Source organism: Daktulosphaira vitifoliae, unplaced genomic scaffold (assembly GCF_025091365.1).
Source record: "Daktulosphaira vitifoliae isolate Bord-2020 unplaced genomic scaffold, ASM2509136v1 Scaffold_1, whole genome shotgun sequence".
In the NCBI taxonomy this organism is placed as follows: domain Eukaryota; kingdom Metazoa; phylum Arthropoda; class Insecta; order Hemiptera; family Phylloxeridae; genus Daktulosphaira; species Daktulosphaira vitifoliae.
In genome coordinates this window covers 38,736,511-38,754,132 of record NW_026099572.1, presented here as the reverse complement: position 1 = coordinate 38,754,132, position 17,622 = coordinate 38,736,511, and the positions used below count along the sequence as shown (strand labels likewise).

At 24.9% G+C, this 17,622-nt stretch overlaps 1 protein-coding gene across 3 annotated transcripts in view; it reads left to right on the top strand.

Moving 5' to 3' along the window:
* LOC126903662 (semaphorin-1A-like) overlaps positions 1–17,622 on the top strand; it is a 79,282-nt gene that overhangs the window by 8,561 nt on the left and 53,099 nt on the right. For all 3 annotated transcript variants that reach the window (XM_050682043.1, XM_050682033.1, XM_050682026.1), the window contains exon 2: positions 1,172–1,726. In XM_050682043.1, the coding sequence (XP_050538000.1) occupies positions 1,576–1,726 (151 nt within the window). In that variant the 5' untranslated portion in view covers positions 1,172–1,575. The remainder of the gene's footprint in view (positions 1–1,171; positions 1,727–17,622) is intronic.

Sequence of the window (17,622 nt, the reverse complement as noted above, 5' to 3'; positions counted from 1 at the left end):
TTTTGCTTTTGGAATAATCCACCAATTTATTAAAATTAAACACTACCTACAGATATGCATCGAAGCGTTCTTATGATAGTGATTTTAATCACTGTCAGATATCATCTATACTTGTCCCAACTATGTCGCGACTCCATTGTGCTACCGTTTTATTCTTCTCTCATATGCTAAATTTTCAGTTGACACGATTTCCCATATCATATACACACACACACACACACCAGTTGTGTGTGTATAGATATACCCAATCCAACCACCTATTTTTCGGTGTTCCTCTTCTTCATTCAATGTTGATTTCCATAATCGTTCATACAGCTTCCAATTTCTTTTCTCCTAATATGATCATTTAAGTCAATTTTCTGTCATCTTATACACAATCATCACTACTCCTATGTTTTTCTTTACATATTTATTCCTTATCCTATCTCTTCCACTTATCCATCTAAGCGTTCTCATCTCTGCTCTACATTCTTGTCAACTGCTAAGCACTCTTACTTATACAACATGATTCGATCTTAAATAAATTTAACGTCTTTTTGATATCAAAGTCATAGTATTTAGATGAATTATCTTCTTGAATTCGGACAATGTGTATACACGTAGATATCATTAAGCCCGGTGCTAGAAATCGCAGAGTACATAATACTTTATTATTGTAAAAAGAGAACCTTTTTTTTATATAAACTGAGTTTGCTGGTTCCTTTAAAGCTCGAGGCTTAGGGCTCATCTCGCTTACTTCTAGTGCCGGCCCTGAATACTATATTATTGTAGTATAATAGTCAGGATCAGGCAAGTAGAGCATACGGCCAGGGACTCGCACGAAAAATTTTTATGTAATAAGGTCTTATTGTCGTAAGTTAAAACTGAGCCTAATATTCATAATTTGTAAAGGGCTCCACAAATCATAGCGTCGATTCTGTAGATAGTATAATACATTTATGATAAATTATATTATGTTATTAAAATGACTTTAGTAATATTTTTACTGTATTATTAGTGTATTTTACTAAAAAAAATTGTTTGCATGGATGAATTTAGTGCAAATAGATAACATTTAATTGAAAAGTTGTGTTTAATATTAAGTAATTATTTTGACATGATTATACTTATAAAATAAAAAATAATTATTTTAGAATTATTACATTATAACGTATGATATTTGTTGTTTCAGATGCACGCGGTCACTGTTGAGAACGGCGAGGAGCGCCGCCATTGCAGTTACCATAAGATGACCATGCGCCGGTCGGGCTGCTACCGTTGTTTCAGATTCGCATTGCGTCAGTGGTGCTGAGCCGCGGGCTGCCGACGACTACAGTTCCACCGCAACGTTTTAATCACTCCGTTCGGGCACGCACATATATATTTCCGTTTTTTTCTTTTTGTTCGTCCCTTCTAAAACGGTGGAATTTGAGTGAATTTCTATATCTATTATTTTTATATTTTTGCATTCAAATCGTTGTGAAATGTTAAAATTACTTTAAAATACTTTAATGTAATTAATATCTGTATTTGTAATTTTTCTTTATTTTTATCGACTCGATGTAATCGGCCCCATGTCCCGTGCTCAACTGATTCATGTCGCTTAAACGTTGGTTGGGCGCGACAATGACGAATACTGCAATAGTCATTTATGTGACCGCTTTATTAATTACAATTATCGGATGGCTGCCCTCATCTGAAGCAGGATGGCAAGACAACGTCAGGCCCAAAATATCTGCTATCCGAAGTGAGTTTTTTTCAACTAACTAGTTTTTATATTTATGGAGTTCAATTTATAACTAGTTCGGCGTTATTTTTATGATACTGTAACCCTATTGGCCAGATGTAATTTCTGAAAATGTGCCAGACGAGTGGTAACAGACATTGGGGGTTTCTTTCATACACAATAATCACTACTGTGTTGTTTTATAAAACAGGGCTTCTTCCAACAACTGATAATTGAGAACTTTCCACAGTATTAATATTTTAAGTTATTTTAGACCATTTAAAATTTGTATTGTTTAAATATATATGATTTTTATAAATTTACTATAAAACTTTGGCAAAGAAGTTGACATAATAAACTTGGTCAATATATTATTCTGATCAATTAATTAGGAAATCATCTAATGTTATTTTTTATATTAAACTTTACTGAGTTTTTAAATAATTAATTATCTAATTTGGTTGTAATAAGTTGATGTTGGTATTTTTTATAACAAAGAAAATATCTAAATTTAATTTTAACTCAATATCATAGTTTTTTATTTATTATTAACATTTTGAATCAATTTTTAACATAAAATTGAAAGTTAAAATTCTTGTTAGTTAATTTTAAATATTTTTTACATTATTACTTTAAATATTTTTCCAGAGTACAAATGTTTTTTAGCTTAATGAATTTAACTTCAAAATATAAATCAATATAGAACTTTAAAAGATGAAAATCTCAACTGCTCATTTACTGGTCACTCTCGTATTGTACATTAAATGCGTGTTAAAAAAATTATTATACATTAGCTTTATTCTTACAAGACTTTTTATATTTTTCTCATGACTGTTACTGGTTTATTAATTATTTCCTGTTAAAAACGTAACGCTTCGTCATTTAAATAACTGTTGATTATTCTTCCTACAAATGCTTAGCATTGGGACATCACGTGATCAAAATTATCGGGGGACTTCACTACCTAGATAGGATATGTAACAATATGTAGATGTTATGCTTAAAATACAACAGTGATGTAAGTTTAATTTACACAGCTCTGATTATTTTAACGCTTAGTATATTTAAGGTTCATTATTGGCCTTAAATAAAAATTCGCCTATTGTTTTTACTATTTTAGTAAATGGTAATTAAATTAATTATTAATTAATTTAATAATTAATTATTCTAGTTTAATAATCTAAACATTTATAACTCATAGTGTTAGGATAATTTAAAATTATCAAATTCAAATTCCCCATAGAAAATAAAGTAAGAGAATAAGTTGTTTTTGCAACTAGTAGTACTTCCAAAGTTCGTTTCCTTTAATGTTTACAGTTTTGTATCTATATGCTTTCTACATTGATGTAATGTGTCGAATTTATAATAATTATTATATGAATCATTTTTAAATTTCAATTTAGAAAATAATTAAGCGTAAACTAAAAATACATCGTTATAATAATGTTCATTTACTTATAGAAAAATATCCTTTGTTATTTATAAACTACATTTCATTTCGCAATAATTCTTAATTTTTATTACTTTGTTATTTCTAGTTATTAACTATTATTATTTTTAGTTATTTTGTTTTGTTTTTTTAAAACAATAAGAATAAAATTCAAACCATAAAATATACTTAATTTCGTTTGAATTTTTTGACCTTTGTTTTGCTATACTTGTACAAATTAAAAATTTTAACTTTTAATATAAAATGTATACTTTTTTATGTGCTTTAATCAATTAAAATAAAATAATTTCGCAATTAAATATTATGTAGAAAATGATGATTTTTAGTTACATTTAAATAGATTATATTGAATACTAGTATATTGATACTTTAAGTTTTTTCTAATAATATTCGATAGTAATGTCGGATATCGAAATCTAAGGGTATTTTTAATAGTTATGTTAATTTTAATTACAAGTAGTATAATTTTGATTTAGAAATACAAGGATTTTTAAAAAAGAAAGCAATTTTTATAAATGAAGTATCAAAAGTCCTCTATACGTTATAGGCTATAAACACTTTTATTAAATATGTGTGAAATTTATATTTATTAATTTTTTTATGGAGACATAGTATTTTCTGATTTCTAACTAAGATTCGTCATTAGTCATTCGACACAGATCGTCATCTTCGTTTGTATTATAATAATTAAAACTTCAATTCGTCTTGTTGAATTATTCAATAGACTTATAATATTAATTAACATCTTAACAATTTACTTAGTGTGATCTATTTTCGATCTTGTGGTGATTGAAAAGTTGATTTTGTAGAGGTCATCGTTTTAATATGCAAAAGAAACAAGTGATGTATTATGGAGTATAATGTAGAATTTAGTCGGAGTATTTTTAATATGCCAAGTAGTTTAACTGTACGTTTATTTAAACAGCCTTTTTTCTTTCCTTTTTGAATAAACATTAATTATGAGATGAAAAAATGTGAGACGTAATTAAAAAAAAAATGATAAAAAACTGTCGTCGGGTTTCAAGGATGTCGCTAATTACTAATGTACTTTTGGATGAGGTAAAAAGCATTAGAGATAATAATTAAACGTCAAAGTATACCATTTGTAAAAAAAGTAATACCTTACGCCCTATTTCACTGTTATATATTTAATTGAAAATTTTACAGTTCCTAATTTTATGTAGGCATATTGTTAATTATGGTACACAATAGGTAATAGTTTACCGTTCTTGGCCACGATGGGATTTGTCACCGAGGGGGAAAATCAATTTCGTTACATGACTTCTTAAAGTATTTTATATTCAATAGGGGTGAGATGTGTGTGAATGTGCATTTTGAAAGGTTGTCGAAATGGCCACTTAGGGATGAACATGCCTGGTGTTGTTAGCCGTTAGAAGGGCGGTATTTGAGTAAGAGAGAAAATAGGAAGGAACAAATGAACTTTTTGTCATTATTCGTTTGAAAACCTCTTTGGTATACTAATAATACTAGTTTGCATAAATTTACATGTTTTATCGATTGGATTTCATTTGCTGAAAAGCATTTTGCATCCTCTCTATTTTTATACCTATGTAATTAGTGTTGTATGTAAAAAATATTAGTTTTTATTCAAAGTTGAGGAGGTATTAATTAGACTGTTTTTATTATTGTATCTGTTACTGTAAGTTCTCAGTTCCTATTAGACTGATATTTTTGGATGATACGTCAAAAGATCAAAAATTGTATCTAGTAAAAACATTCCCTCAGATAAGTCTTCCTTGTTAATTGTAAATAGGTCAAATTCATCAAAAAATTACGACTTTTGAAATCAATAAATTTTGACATTTGTAAAACTTTTCTTAAAACTGTCATTAATTTTTGAAAAAAAGTAGTTTAATAAAATAAAAAAATCTAAAAATACCTTAGCTGTTTTCCTTTTTTTGGCATATATTATTTGAAAATCTGAACCATTGCCTGCCCACAATGAAAGATTCAAAATAGCAACTGCATGAAAATTTACTATAATATTGGACTATTGAAATTGTCCGGGAAAATCTGACACCTTCATATATATCATAAATTAAAATTTTATGAGTATTTAAGGATAGCTTCTTTTATTCGGCAATCTATTCCATTTACACAGATTGTTCAAAACTTGAAACATATATATAAAAAGTAGTATTTAGGAAATTGTGTAGAAATAATGTATATAATTATTTTTAAATATTTTAGGATAGGGATAAAATAACTTTTAACCCTTATGGATTTAGTTTATTAATTAAACTTAGTAGATCTTTTATTAGTCTAAATTTGTATACAAATGCCCTTTTAAACAAAACTACAGAAAATAACATTTTATTAATGTAACTAGAAAATATATGTACATTACCATATTGTAATTAGTTTAGTGACATACCAAAGAACAGATCTTCCGCTATATTTAATTTAATTTTTGCGTAGTCATCATCTTGACCTTTTTCAATCATTTCCAAATTATTTATAACTTGAATATTATATATATATATAAATATATTAAGATGTTCCATTTTTGTATTATTAAATTAATTTGGGAACGTTATAAATACACCAAAGTTAAACGTTTTCATAAGAAAATGAATGATAACAGTAATTAGTATACTAAAATCATGATTAGTATGGTAGATACCCACTCTAAAAAGTTCATCTAAAACTTTAATACACTAATAAATATTTTTTGGCATACCAACATTCAAAATACGATTTTTTAGTTTCACATTAATAGTTACACTAAAACGTCGTGTTTAAGTATACTAAACAGATTAGTACACCAATATAAAATTCAAAAATAGACCCCCTGATTATATTATTTTTATTTTTAAGGGTGCAAATTTTTTCGATTCATTAATAAAGATTTTGTTAAATTTATATAACTAGAATTTAAGTTTGCACAGTTAGTACTATATTTATATTTATATTTTTTTTTGGTAGTTTCAATTAAAATTATTTTCTCATTTATTCATTTTTTTTAAATTATTAGGTTAAATATAAGATGATCCGTTAAAGATAAATCATTAAGTTTTTTGGTAACTATTTAAAATTTTTAATTTTTCTAAAGGGAAAAATTTTTTGATTTAATAAAACTTTTGTTGATAATTATTAGGCTGTATAAATAGTATGAAAAAAAGGTCACTCAGATTTTTTTATTTATATTTTCTTAGTTTTACAAAATTATTTGATTAAAAATTATTTTTAGATAATATAATAATAGTTTGTGAATATTTTACCTTTTAAACTACTTATTAATTTATTTATAAATATTGATTCAAATTATATATAAGCAGATACATTTATTAGAATCTTATAAAAATCATAAAACATTCGGTAAATTCTGCTATAGTTTAAAAAGAAAAGTTAAATTTTAGTGATTAAATTCTTTGAGAAATTTAATACGCTATAAATACAATTTATGATCTAATCATAAATCAAATAACTTAATATAGAACTAAATATTATCTATTATTTTAATAATTTAGGAAATCAAAATAAATGTAAATTAAAAAATTCTAATTTTCAAAAATTTGCAGTTTTATCATTTGCCAATTTATGTTTCTATTTTAAAGTTATCTGTATTTTAGGTATTAACGATAAAATATTAAATATTTTTCTTGTGGGATTTATTTTCATTAAGTAGGTTGCATATGTTACTGTACCATAATCGTTAAAAAAATTAGGTACTTGTGGTTTGTTCTTAATACAACGAATTTCTATCCAGATTACAATTTAAACAAATACATTAAATATAGGATTCATATGAATATTGTTATGCTTGTGTTGTTATACCAATAACAAATGAGTTAATGTGTTTCTTGCAAGATTTGTGTTAATGTATAATGAATAATTTTTTATTACTCCCAACATATCATCAAATCATAAATTAATCACTAAAAAACTAATGGCAATAATTTTAGTTTAATATAAAATTTTTGTTAAGTAATACATAAATTTAACTAAAAAAAACCTAAAACTATTAGTCTTACTAAAAGAAAATTAATCTAAATAATTCTTTTTGTTGAGTTCTAACTTTAACTCACATAAAAATGTGTTGTTGATTGAAATATTATTATAAAATTAAATAAATTATTTTAGTATTAAAATCCATTATTTATAATCAATAGTTTGTATTTTATGAGATGAGATGTTAGCTCGAAAAGTTGTTAAAAATTAGTATTAAATGATTTATTGGTATTTCAAAAACGAGCTTAAAAATATGTGTTTATTTAGTTGATGTTTTGAGACTTAATGACTTATTTATGCAAACTTGTATAAAATGTTTTAAGGAATTTTGTTAATATTTATTTCTAACAAATTCTTAATAATTTTTTTTTTTTTTAATATTTTGAAAATAATACAACTTTTAATAATATGTTATTTTATTTATATTTTTTAAAGAGTTTTATAATTTTTTCAGTATGCTCTTATTTTATTAATTTACATCAATCAAATTTTAAGTTTAATATTAAAAATATATATATAGGAGGAAAAGTACAATTTACAATTTGTATCATCTAAAAAATATACATGTATTACATACATTTTTTGTCCAATATAAACTAATAGCAGTTGTATATCTAATCAAAGTGACAACAATGTTGTTACTAAACATGCAATTTTTTTTGTTTTAATGAACATTTATAAATGTTAATAATTTAATTTTTAGTGTAGTTTTCAGTGACATTATATTTTGGTATTGGGCTTATAGTTCTTACATTTTTTTAATATTGTAAGTGATATAATTTATAAGTATATTTGAACAAAGAGATGTTTTTAGTGTTTGTTGTGATAGATCTACCCTTTCATTTGCTTATTAATTTCGGCCTTAGTCGGAGAGAAAACAAAACTTTTTTTTATTTTACATTATCTCGAAGTAGAGTTGTATTCTTTTTTTCACGTATCGGCCATTTTTTTCAAAAGAATGGTAAAAATGATGGATGTGAACGATTTTTGTAAATAAAGTTTTATGTCGAAGCATAATTTTACTTTATTTCATTTTATTTATTCATTTAAACTTTTTTTATAATTACTCATTTTTGTGACTAAATAATTTTATTGAAAACTGTTAAATACTGTTACGTAAAAGGAAATAATTTTAAAGTTTTTCAATGAAGTTGGATTTTTAACTATTCAAGTTTAGTAGCTGCTACTATCATCTTAGTCAAGTATTTATAATGTTAAATAGCCTATTCTCCCACTTTCTTACTTATGTTAGATTAAATAGTACATGTCAGTGTATAACTTGGGCCTCAAATCTGAAACTGTTACATTATAAATACATTGAAGCGGCTCTCAATATGTTTACAGAGTGAGCTCAAAAATCCCAGGGGTAGTAAATATTTCATCACCATGATTCGTGTTCTTGTTTCGCTCGTATATATTGTATGTGAATTCCTTATGTATGTTTCATAGGTATACATGAAAAAAGAAAATATACATAGGGTATCCAAAAAAATATCACAAATATAGGGAAAATTACTAAATAAATAATAAACTTCTACTACGCGTGTACAATTTTATTTAGATTACTGAAATTTTGTTTTAAAAATACCCAAAATGACTTTAGACTTCAGTTATTTATCTTTAATTTCTTTTATGATATTCAACATTATTTTCTACATTGATACATTTATTTCAACAATCTAATTACTTTTAAATTACTACAAAGAAAAAGTTTAAATAATTTATTTTAGTACTTCATTAAAAACTATTGTTTTTATCTACACCCAAAGAAAAACCTCAATCAAAATTGAAAGAGAAATTTTATCAAGGGTTTATGATAATGTTTTATTAATACGAACAAAATAACTATTCTTATAAATAATTATTGTTCAAGACAAGAAAAAAAAATATCATATTGATAAATATATCATTGATTCAATAGTAATGATATATTTATCAAATTGAACAATGAATTTATTATATAGATCGAGGTTTTTCTCTGGGTGTATCATAGAAATGTATCCTTCTAATTCGTTTACTTAAATGTTAATATTTTTAAATGACAAAATAGTATTATTTATTAATTTAAAAATGTAATCAAATTGAAAAGCTAAATAACCGAATATATTATATGAAAAAAATCGAACTCAAATATTAAATTTGGAAGTTAATGACTTTAATTTTTGAAAAAGTTAAAAGAAAAAAATTTGTTTAATGACAATTGTAAATTATGGTTCGTATTTAGTAATATTTTTACATCTCATTTGTATCGGGTTGATTCGGATTCAATTTCCAATTAAAATCTTATTAAAAATGTAGCATATTAATATGTTTTACTGTTGATAACATTCTGATGTTAATAACATTTTTTGAATGCAAATTATTTTAAGCATATTTCTAGTCTTTGTCATATATTTAAAAACATTAATTTTATAAAATACTAGTAATAATTAATATAATTGATATACCAAATAGCGAATTGGAAATGGGTTTGTCACAACCAAAACAATTGTGCTGTGGCCTATCCTAAATGATAAAACAACTTGTATGTCATTCTCTTTCTACAAATTCTCTTTTGTACGTAATTCTTTCTAACATTTATTTTCTACAAAAGTCTCTTTCAATTAGCATGTCTTCCGTAGTGTAATTTATGTCTCTACAATTATTATTCTATTGCCTTTCTAACTGTTTTAATTAAAAATATTTTTTTTTTTAGTAATAATGTTCTATATATTTGTATTTATTTTGTGTATCATATGTCCAATATACAAATTACTTAGACAAACTTTTTGACATATGGATTATATATTTTTTAATTTAGTAATAGTAAAAACAATAAAATAATTATTATTTGATGGAAAAATCTGTTTAGCGTAGTTAATTTTGAAAGCTGTGGAGGTGAAGTTAGAAATTTAAAGGCACATAGTTAAAACATTAGAATTTTATTATTTATTAGTGCCGTTTTATAAATATATTAGTTTTGTTATCGACAAAAATATAACTAACACAAGAGACAGAAAAAAAGCTTTTATGGATTTACTATGCTCGAAGACGAAAATGTAAAATTGTCCCTCGAGAACTTCATAACTCACATATTATGATGTCCACATTATGTGCGTGTTAAACTTTTGTCGCCTGGATTTTTGTCTTTTGTTATGGCCCTTTTCCAGTTCCTCCGCCTAGAATCACTTGGGAATTTAATATAGCCGTAATTCTATGTACTGTTGAGTGCTGTTGGAATCTAAGAGTAAAAGTGTCTCTACAAGATATCTTAACGTTAACTTAGGTCCTATTGTCCAAGTTGACTTACATTAATCAAAAATGAACTTGGTCGAAACGGACATTTTTTTAGGTGTCAATGTAAGCTCAAACTTTAAAAAAATATATTATTAGTGATATCTTTATTTCTTTACTGATTATTAGTAAAATAACATGATTGGTGAATAAATAAATTAATTTTAATTAAAAGTAATAACTGAAACTTTAATAAATAATAAATAATAAAAAAAGAAATATATTTATATATATATGTGTGTGTGTATGTATAAATATATTTTTAATTATTATTATTATAAAAATAAGTTTTAATAATCTAATACTCATTTTGCCTTTTGTTCTTTTTAATTGATATATACAATCTGTAATTATCTTTAAATAATTAATATATGTAAATTTGAATTTTATTTAAAAAAATTTAAGTTTTACTTCTTGTTCTTTACTTGTTAAAATTCTATTCAAATGCCGATTTAAAATTTTCTTCTTAAACGTGGAAAAAGTAAAAAACTTTGTCTACTACTGATAGAGTAGTTAGTTTTTTGAATAATTTTTTATAGAAATTTTAACAATTTTCTAGAATTATTTCAAGTGTTTTCTAACTAATTTGAGTTTGCTTGGAATATTTTATTAATAAGATAGGTACAATTTTATCATTCCTCTATTCTAACGACGTTATGTTTGTGTACTTCTTTTTTGTGTTTACTAAAAACGAATTTAATATCCAGAAACTGGTGTGTGTATGTATGTACGTACGTACACGTATACGTGTTTATTTTCATCTGAGGGCTGAGGTTGGAAAGATAGAGTGAAGTAGGGGAGGTTGGGGAATGTTTGAAGCGATATTTTCTGTTGGTTTTACGACCCGTTTTTCCGATCTCCTATGGGACTAGTGTGTCTATCTCTCTCTTGCCCACTATTCGTTCAAACTGAGATCGTTATACAAGACTGAAGATAAACAAAAACGACACGAGCAAAACGATGGAAGCTTTTGAAATTTATAAGGTTTTGTCAAAAATGTTATTTATTGTCGACAGAGTCTTATCAATAAGAATGTGTTATCATGTTTAAACGTTGAAATTTTATAGAAATACACAATATAATAAAATAGAATGTATGATTACTTCTACTGTAATGTTCGTTTGTGTTCGTTTTTTGTTTCTAGTTGTAGTGTGGCAAGTTTGATCTATTAAAAGAAAAGTTAACATTGATAAATTGTTATAATAATATATATGTACGGAGTGATCCGTTAACTATGTCTCATTCGATGTCTTTAAAATTATAAGAAAAAAATTGTTTTCCCATTTCAGAAGTATAATTAATTGCAGCAAAATAGAACTAACTAAAAACCCTTATCACTTTTGATACAATTAATATTTCGTTTCTCCATTCCTTGGATCATATACAGACACTACTGATCTATACTATTATGTTTGATATTTTTCATTGTAAATATTGTCATTCTCGTATTAAAATATTACATGATTTTTTTATTGTTAAATGCTTAATAAATGGTATAATATTAGTATTTTGTTTCATATCCTATCAATAATAGTTCTATAACAAATAATTAAAGTGGGCGTAATAAAAATTTGGCTTGTGGTTATACAACGATGTATAAGTATAATATTTTATATGTTGTCATATCATGACGTTAACTATGTCACCGTTATTTTTTGTTGCATTTTATAGTTTTTATCAACGGAGATAAATATATATTTATATATTTTGTGGAATTTGTATGGATATAGAGCAATAAACTATGGATCAAGTTATATGGGGACAATGAATGGTGGTGAAATGAGTAAAAATTCATTAAATAACCGCTAGTATCGTCATAAATAATTTGAAAAGCTTTTTAGACAGGCGAGAGAAGTGAGTGGACTGATAAAACCGATAAATTTCTTCATCGACAATGTATCCCTTTTTCATTCGCATTGTAGTCTGACAACTTGGTTTGATATAAGTAACGCTTCTTGTAGAAATATAAAAACTTTTGGATCGAACATAATTCATTGCTTATTTTAACTTGGTGGTTGTAACGATGATAATATAACAGGATAGAATTTTTTCATTGTTTCGTTCACTTTTTATGATAAAAAATTGAATGTTATTGAATTGAAGTACTTATTCCTAGTTTAATATAACAACAATACATTTATATTAAGTAATATTTTTTATATTTAATTATGAGAACATATCTATGACTTTCAATGTTATTTTACAAATGTAGTAATAGAAAAAAATTATTTAAGTAATGAAACATCCCTATAATTCAAAGTTTAATGAAGTGCATGTTTCACAAATACTAGTTAGATTATTCGATTAAGTTATATCAAAATATTTTGTGTACACTTATTTGTTATACGAGAAGTTGTAAATCTACGTATTAGGGATGTAAAGGTTAACTAAACTTCTTTTTAAGACTACCTTTACCCGGTAATTTGTGTAAACATGTTTTTTACTTTAACAGCTTTTTACTCGGTATATTTTCTTTAATTTATTTATTAATATAATATAATTATAGTTTATAGTCCTAGCCCATTAATTTTGTTATCATTATCATATCTACAACTGTTTAAATTTCAACAATCGAGTAGATAAAAATGCTTTATTTCAATTTGACTTTCTAGAAATCACAAAAAATCATTTGTGTACACAGAGTAGGACACGAAGATATGATAAATCCAATAATTTTTGATCCAATCTCTCGTTTGTGATATTCTCCAATATCATCTCATTCAAATTTTTTTTGAATGATTATTGTTTTTAAATTGCATTCAAAGCATATTTTATATTATATATCTTTCATAAGAAAAAATAAAAACAAATTTTTAGCCTGCTTTTTTCAAAAAAAAAATTGATAGGTTAATAACAATTTTAGGACACATATTTGATAAGCTACATTTGTTTTATACATAGAATGAGTATGGAAAGCGGTCAAACTATATACACCATTACAAGCTGCACCCGTCTTTGCTATGTATTCACCACTCTATATATGCTCATAACTCAATGAATATTGGTCTTAAAATTCTTATCGACGAAAAAAATTTTTTGCAAAAAAAAAGGGCAACAAATGACTATTTTAAAATTATAAAAAAATGAAAAATATGTTTTTTTCTTATTAGTGATAAATACTAAAAAATGCTTTATACATAATCTATGAAGTCAATAACTGTAAAAAAAATTCAATAGAATTATATTTAGGTCAAAAATTATTGGATTTGTAATATATCTATGGCTCACTCTGTATTACCACACATCTATAATTAAGTTTCAGAATAAATGATAAGGGGAATGTTAGAAATTTAATATTTTGATTTTTTATTTGAATAATACTGAAAATTTGGCTACCCAGCTATTATTCGGTATTCTGTTAATACATCTATTTATTATTTGGAACATCTTCACAACATATTTTATTGCTGTTATGCATTTACTTAAATTTTACCTGGTGTTATAGCAGTTAAGCGAGGAGTAGGTTTTGGTTCATAGTTCCCTAAGTTCAGAAAAACGTTAAGTGTTGTAAAAATAATTTTTAGGACGTATCCAAAAATAACTTAGTTACCGTAAAAAAACTAATTATCTGTAATTTTTTTTTTGTTTGAACAATTTTTATACTTATCCAATATGGTTGTTTTCGTGGTTTAATAATCGTTACTATCAATGTCATACCTACATAGAATTCTTATCGCGTGGCTAAACTTGGGTTGCTTTAAGCCTTCCGGGAATTTTGAAACTGTATATTATAGATGTATATTCCTTGAACTAAAAGCACTGCACGCAAACTTAGCATCATGAACGTATTTTGAATAATGTATCAAGTTTTCCTTATTTCACTTTGCGCGTAATTTTGTAGCTTTGTGCGGATAAATCCAATTTTGTTTAAAAATACAATGACTTAATTCATATTTTCAATTGGTATAATAAATGTTTTTGTATTTTATTTATTTATAGGTAGGTTAAGAAATATGGTTAAGTAATTCTCATTACTCTACAATTTGTTATTAAAGTTTAAGTAAACTTAGTTATAATCTGTGACCTATCAAGGGGGACGAGAAGTTCTAAGTCTTTTTATTCGCCATGCTAAACCTAAATTTTAGCTAAAATTCAACAACATTTTTTTGGTTATCCCTTTATTAAAAATTCCTGAGTGCGCCAATAATTATTATATGATTAGTATAAGAGCCTAATTTATATTATAATAATGAGGCATTATAGTTGGTAATATTTATATTTATAGATGCAAATAATGTTTTGTACTTGCTTTAGTTCTTGAGATAAAAAAAAAATTTTCTCGTTCTGCCCAAAATAATATACCTAACTTTTTTTAATCTATTTATAAATATACAGTTACGTACAAAATTGACACGTTATGTTATATACATACAGTTTTTGCTTGCTACTGTGATACTATAACTATAATTGTTAAAACCAAAACATATTACTATGTTTGAAGTGAAATACACATATGTGTATTTCACTGTGCAATGTCATAAGTATAAATAATATACCGATGATATTGCACACTTACAATATTTCAAAAAACAGTAATTATTTATACAATAATATAAGGAATTATTTTATTTTTAATGGCGCAATTTTAAAAGAATACTGAAATCTGCTTGGGGGTAGTTAGAAGCCAAAGCATCTCCTTTATTTACGCTTATGTTTGTATAAAGAATAATTATTCGTTTCTATTGCTAAACTTTATGATGTTTATGTCTAAAAATAATTAATATTTTGGCCAATAGTGGCATAAAATTTCGAACAGGAAGAAATTTAAACTTAAGTAATCATATATTGTTGTTGTGTGTGTTTGATTCATTGATAATATAATCTAGAAAACAAAATAAATAATTCAAAGGTAAAATGATGATAATAATAATGTTGTTTATCTCCATCAATAATTTTATATTGATGTTAATAATGAAACGTTTTAATTTCTTTAATATTTATAACTATTTAATTTGTTAATATTTTGTATTCTAACCTTGTGTGGATATTAAACTATTCAACACACATCTGAATGTTAATGTGTATTCAACCAAATGTCTTTATAATAACACAAACCCAACAGCAGTGATGAATAAAAAATCTGTTGTCGTCCGGTTTTAAACCCGCATCATAATTTATTTCATTCTAATGTGTAAGTGGCTAATCTTTTTTTGTCACATAGTCATCATGTTAAAATGCCATCATAATAACTTGACGTTGACTAATTTTGGAAATAATTACTAAATTTGCTTTTAAATATAAAAATAATAATAATTTCAGGGTTATTTTAAGACTACAAAATAAATTAAATAGCATGTCTATATAACAGTATTATACAGAATGTCCCATCTGGTTTAGGCATCTTTAATAAATTTATCCAGTGAATATTTTGTGTTTTTTAAAAATAATTTTCACAGTTTTAGACTTCATCAAATGCATATATTTTTTCTTACTTTATGTTGACCATTCGATACATTTTTGAGTAATAATGATGCAAATATTTTTTAATGAGCTTATTATTTTTTAGATGCTTCTGAGTTTAAATTCTTATGTCTTAAGTGAGCATTTAGTAAATTTTTTTTTAAACATTATTGTTTTTGACCAGATGTAAAAATATTCATGTGTCAAATGATGCTGTCAATAGTAATTTCCTTACTCTGATAATTTTTCTTATTTGGTAATTAGTATAATAAGTATAATGTATACTTATTATATTTATGTATCCCTTAGTATAAAGGGGATACACTAGATTAGTATTTAATTATTAGTAAATTAGACAGTTGTGTAATTAGTGAAATAAATTCTTTAAATGAGTATTGTTTTTTAGAAATACCATATGGGTAGCATTAAAAGAAACATTCTATATAAAATAAAATCAATTGTTATTCTTTAAATTAGTGTCTTACTTGCCGTATGTACATATAGATGAAAGTCGAATCACGTACCTGTTTTAGAACGTATACCCTTTGGCTTTTTATTTGTCTTGGCTGCTATTCTTATAAGTTTCCCGGTTTTATTTTTCTTAAATGAAGAATAACTTATACCAGAAGAATTTTACAGAAAGATGTTATTGAATTGTGTAAATCTATTATAGCTGGAAGTATTGCGGGAAGCTTATAATTTTTTTTACAAATTGATGTCTTACTAGGGTTTTCCATAAATATAGCATGTTAATTATAAGGTTAAGACGAGATAAGTTAAAATTAAGATATAAGTTAAATAATATTAAAGACTTTATGTTACGGGCTATAGTAATCATTATTAAAATTTCCTATAAAAACAATGTAGGTGCAGCCAATATTATTTTTATTTAACTATTTTTCGAAGAAAAATGTCCGATATTAATATATATTTTTTCTATTTGTTATATTTATGTAAATTTTTTATTATAATTTTGTAGTGTTCGGGCGAAAAGAAATAAGTGTAAAATTGAAATTTTTAGAAAAATGAAGTTGAAAATAAACATAATTTACATAACACGTATATGAAACCATAATAACATTATTTTTTAAATGTTTTTATATGTACAGTTTTATAAAATTGGTGTTAAATGTAAATTATAAGTTTCAATTTCATTATTTAAAATTGCAATCTTACCTTTTTTGCCCAAATACCATAGAATTAAATAACTATTATTTTATTTGTAGTATGGTTATTGATTTCCAATAGTGATGATTCTTAAACAATTTTCATAATTGTATAATTTTACAGTTATTGTTTTTAAATTTTATGTATAATTTTTCAAAAACTATTAATGTGTGTATTAATGAAATTGTAGACCGCGATATTCTATAAAATTTTCTAGTAAAATTTTCATGTTACTCTTCGTTGAAGTATCCATATTTTATTCATAGTTACAATGATATTTGTTCAGAAGATTTCAGTTATATTGGTTGGTTTTTATATTTTTTGTATTCTTGTGCATATGTAAAATAACTACTTTGAAATTTAAATAAAAAAAAATCCAACGAGGTCTTTTTGTTTTCCTTAATGTAATTCTATCTTTTTACATTACATAATATGGTATGAAAGATATACTCTAATGGCACTATTGAAATTCTATTCAATTTTGTAGGTTGTACGAACTTTAGATCTTCTCATTAGATAATTTTTATATATTTAATCAAGAAGTTGCTGTTTGGTAAAGAATCCTTTTATTATCAGAGAGATTACATAAAAATTGAATTTTTTTGCTATTGATACGTAATTTATGATTGTGATACATTTTAGAAATGTTTTTAAA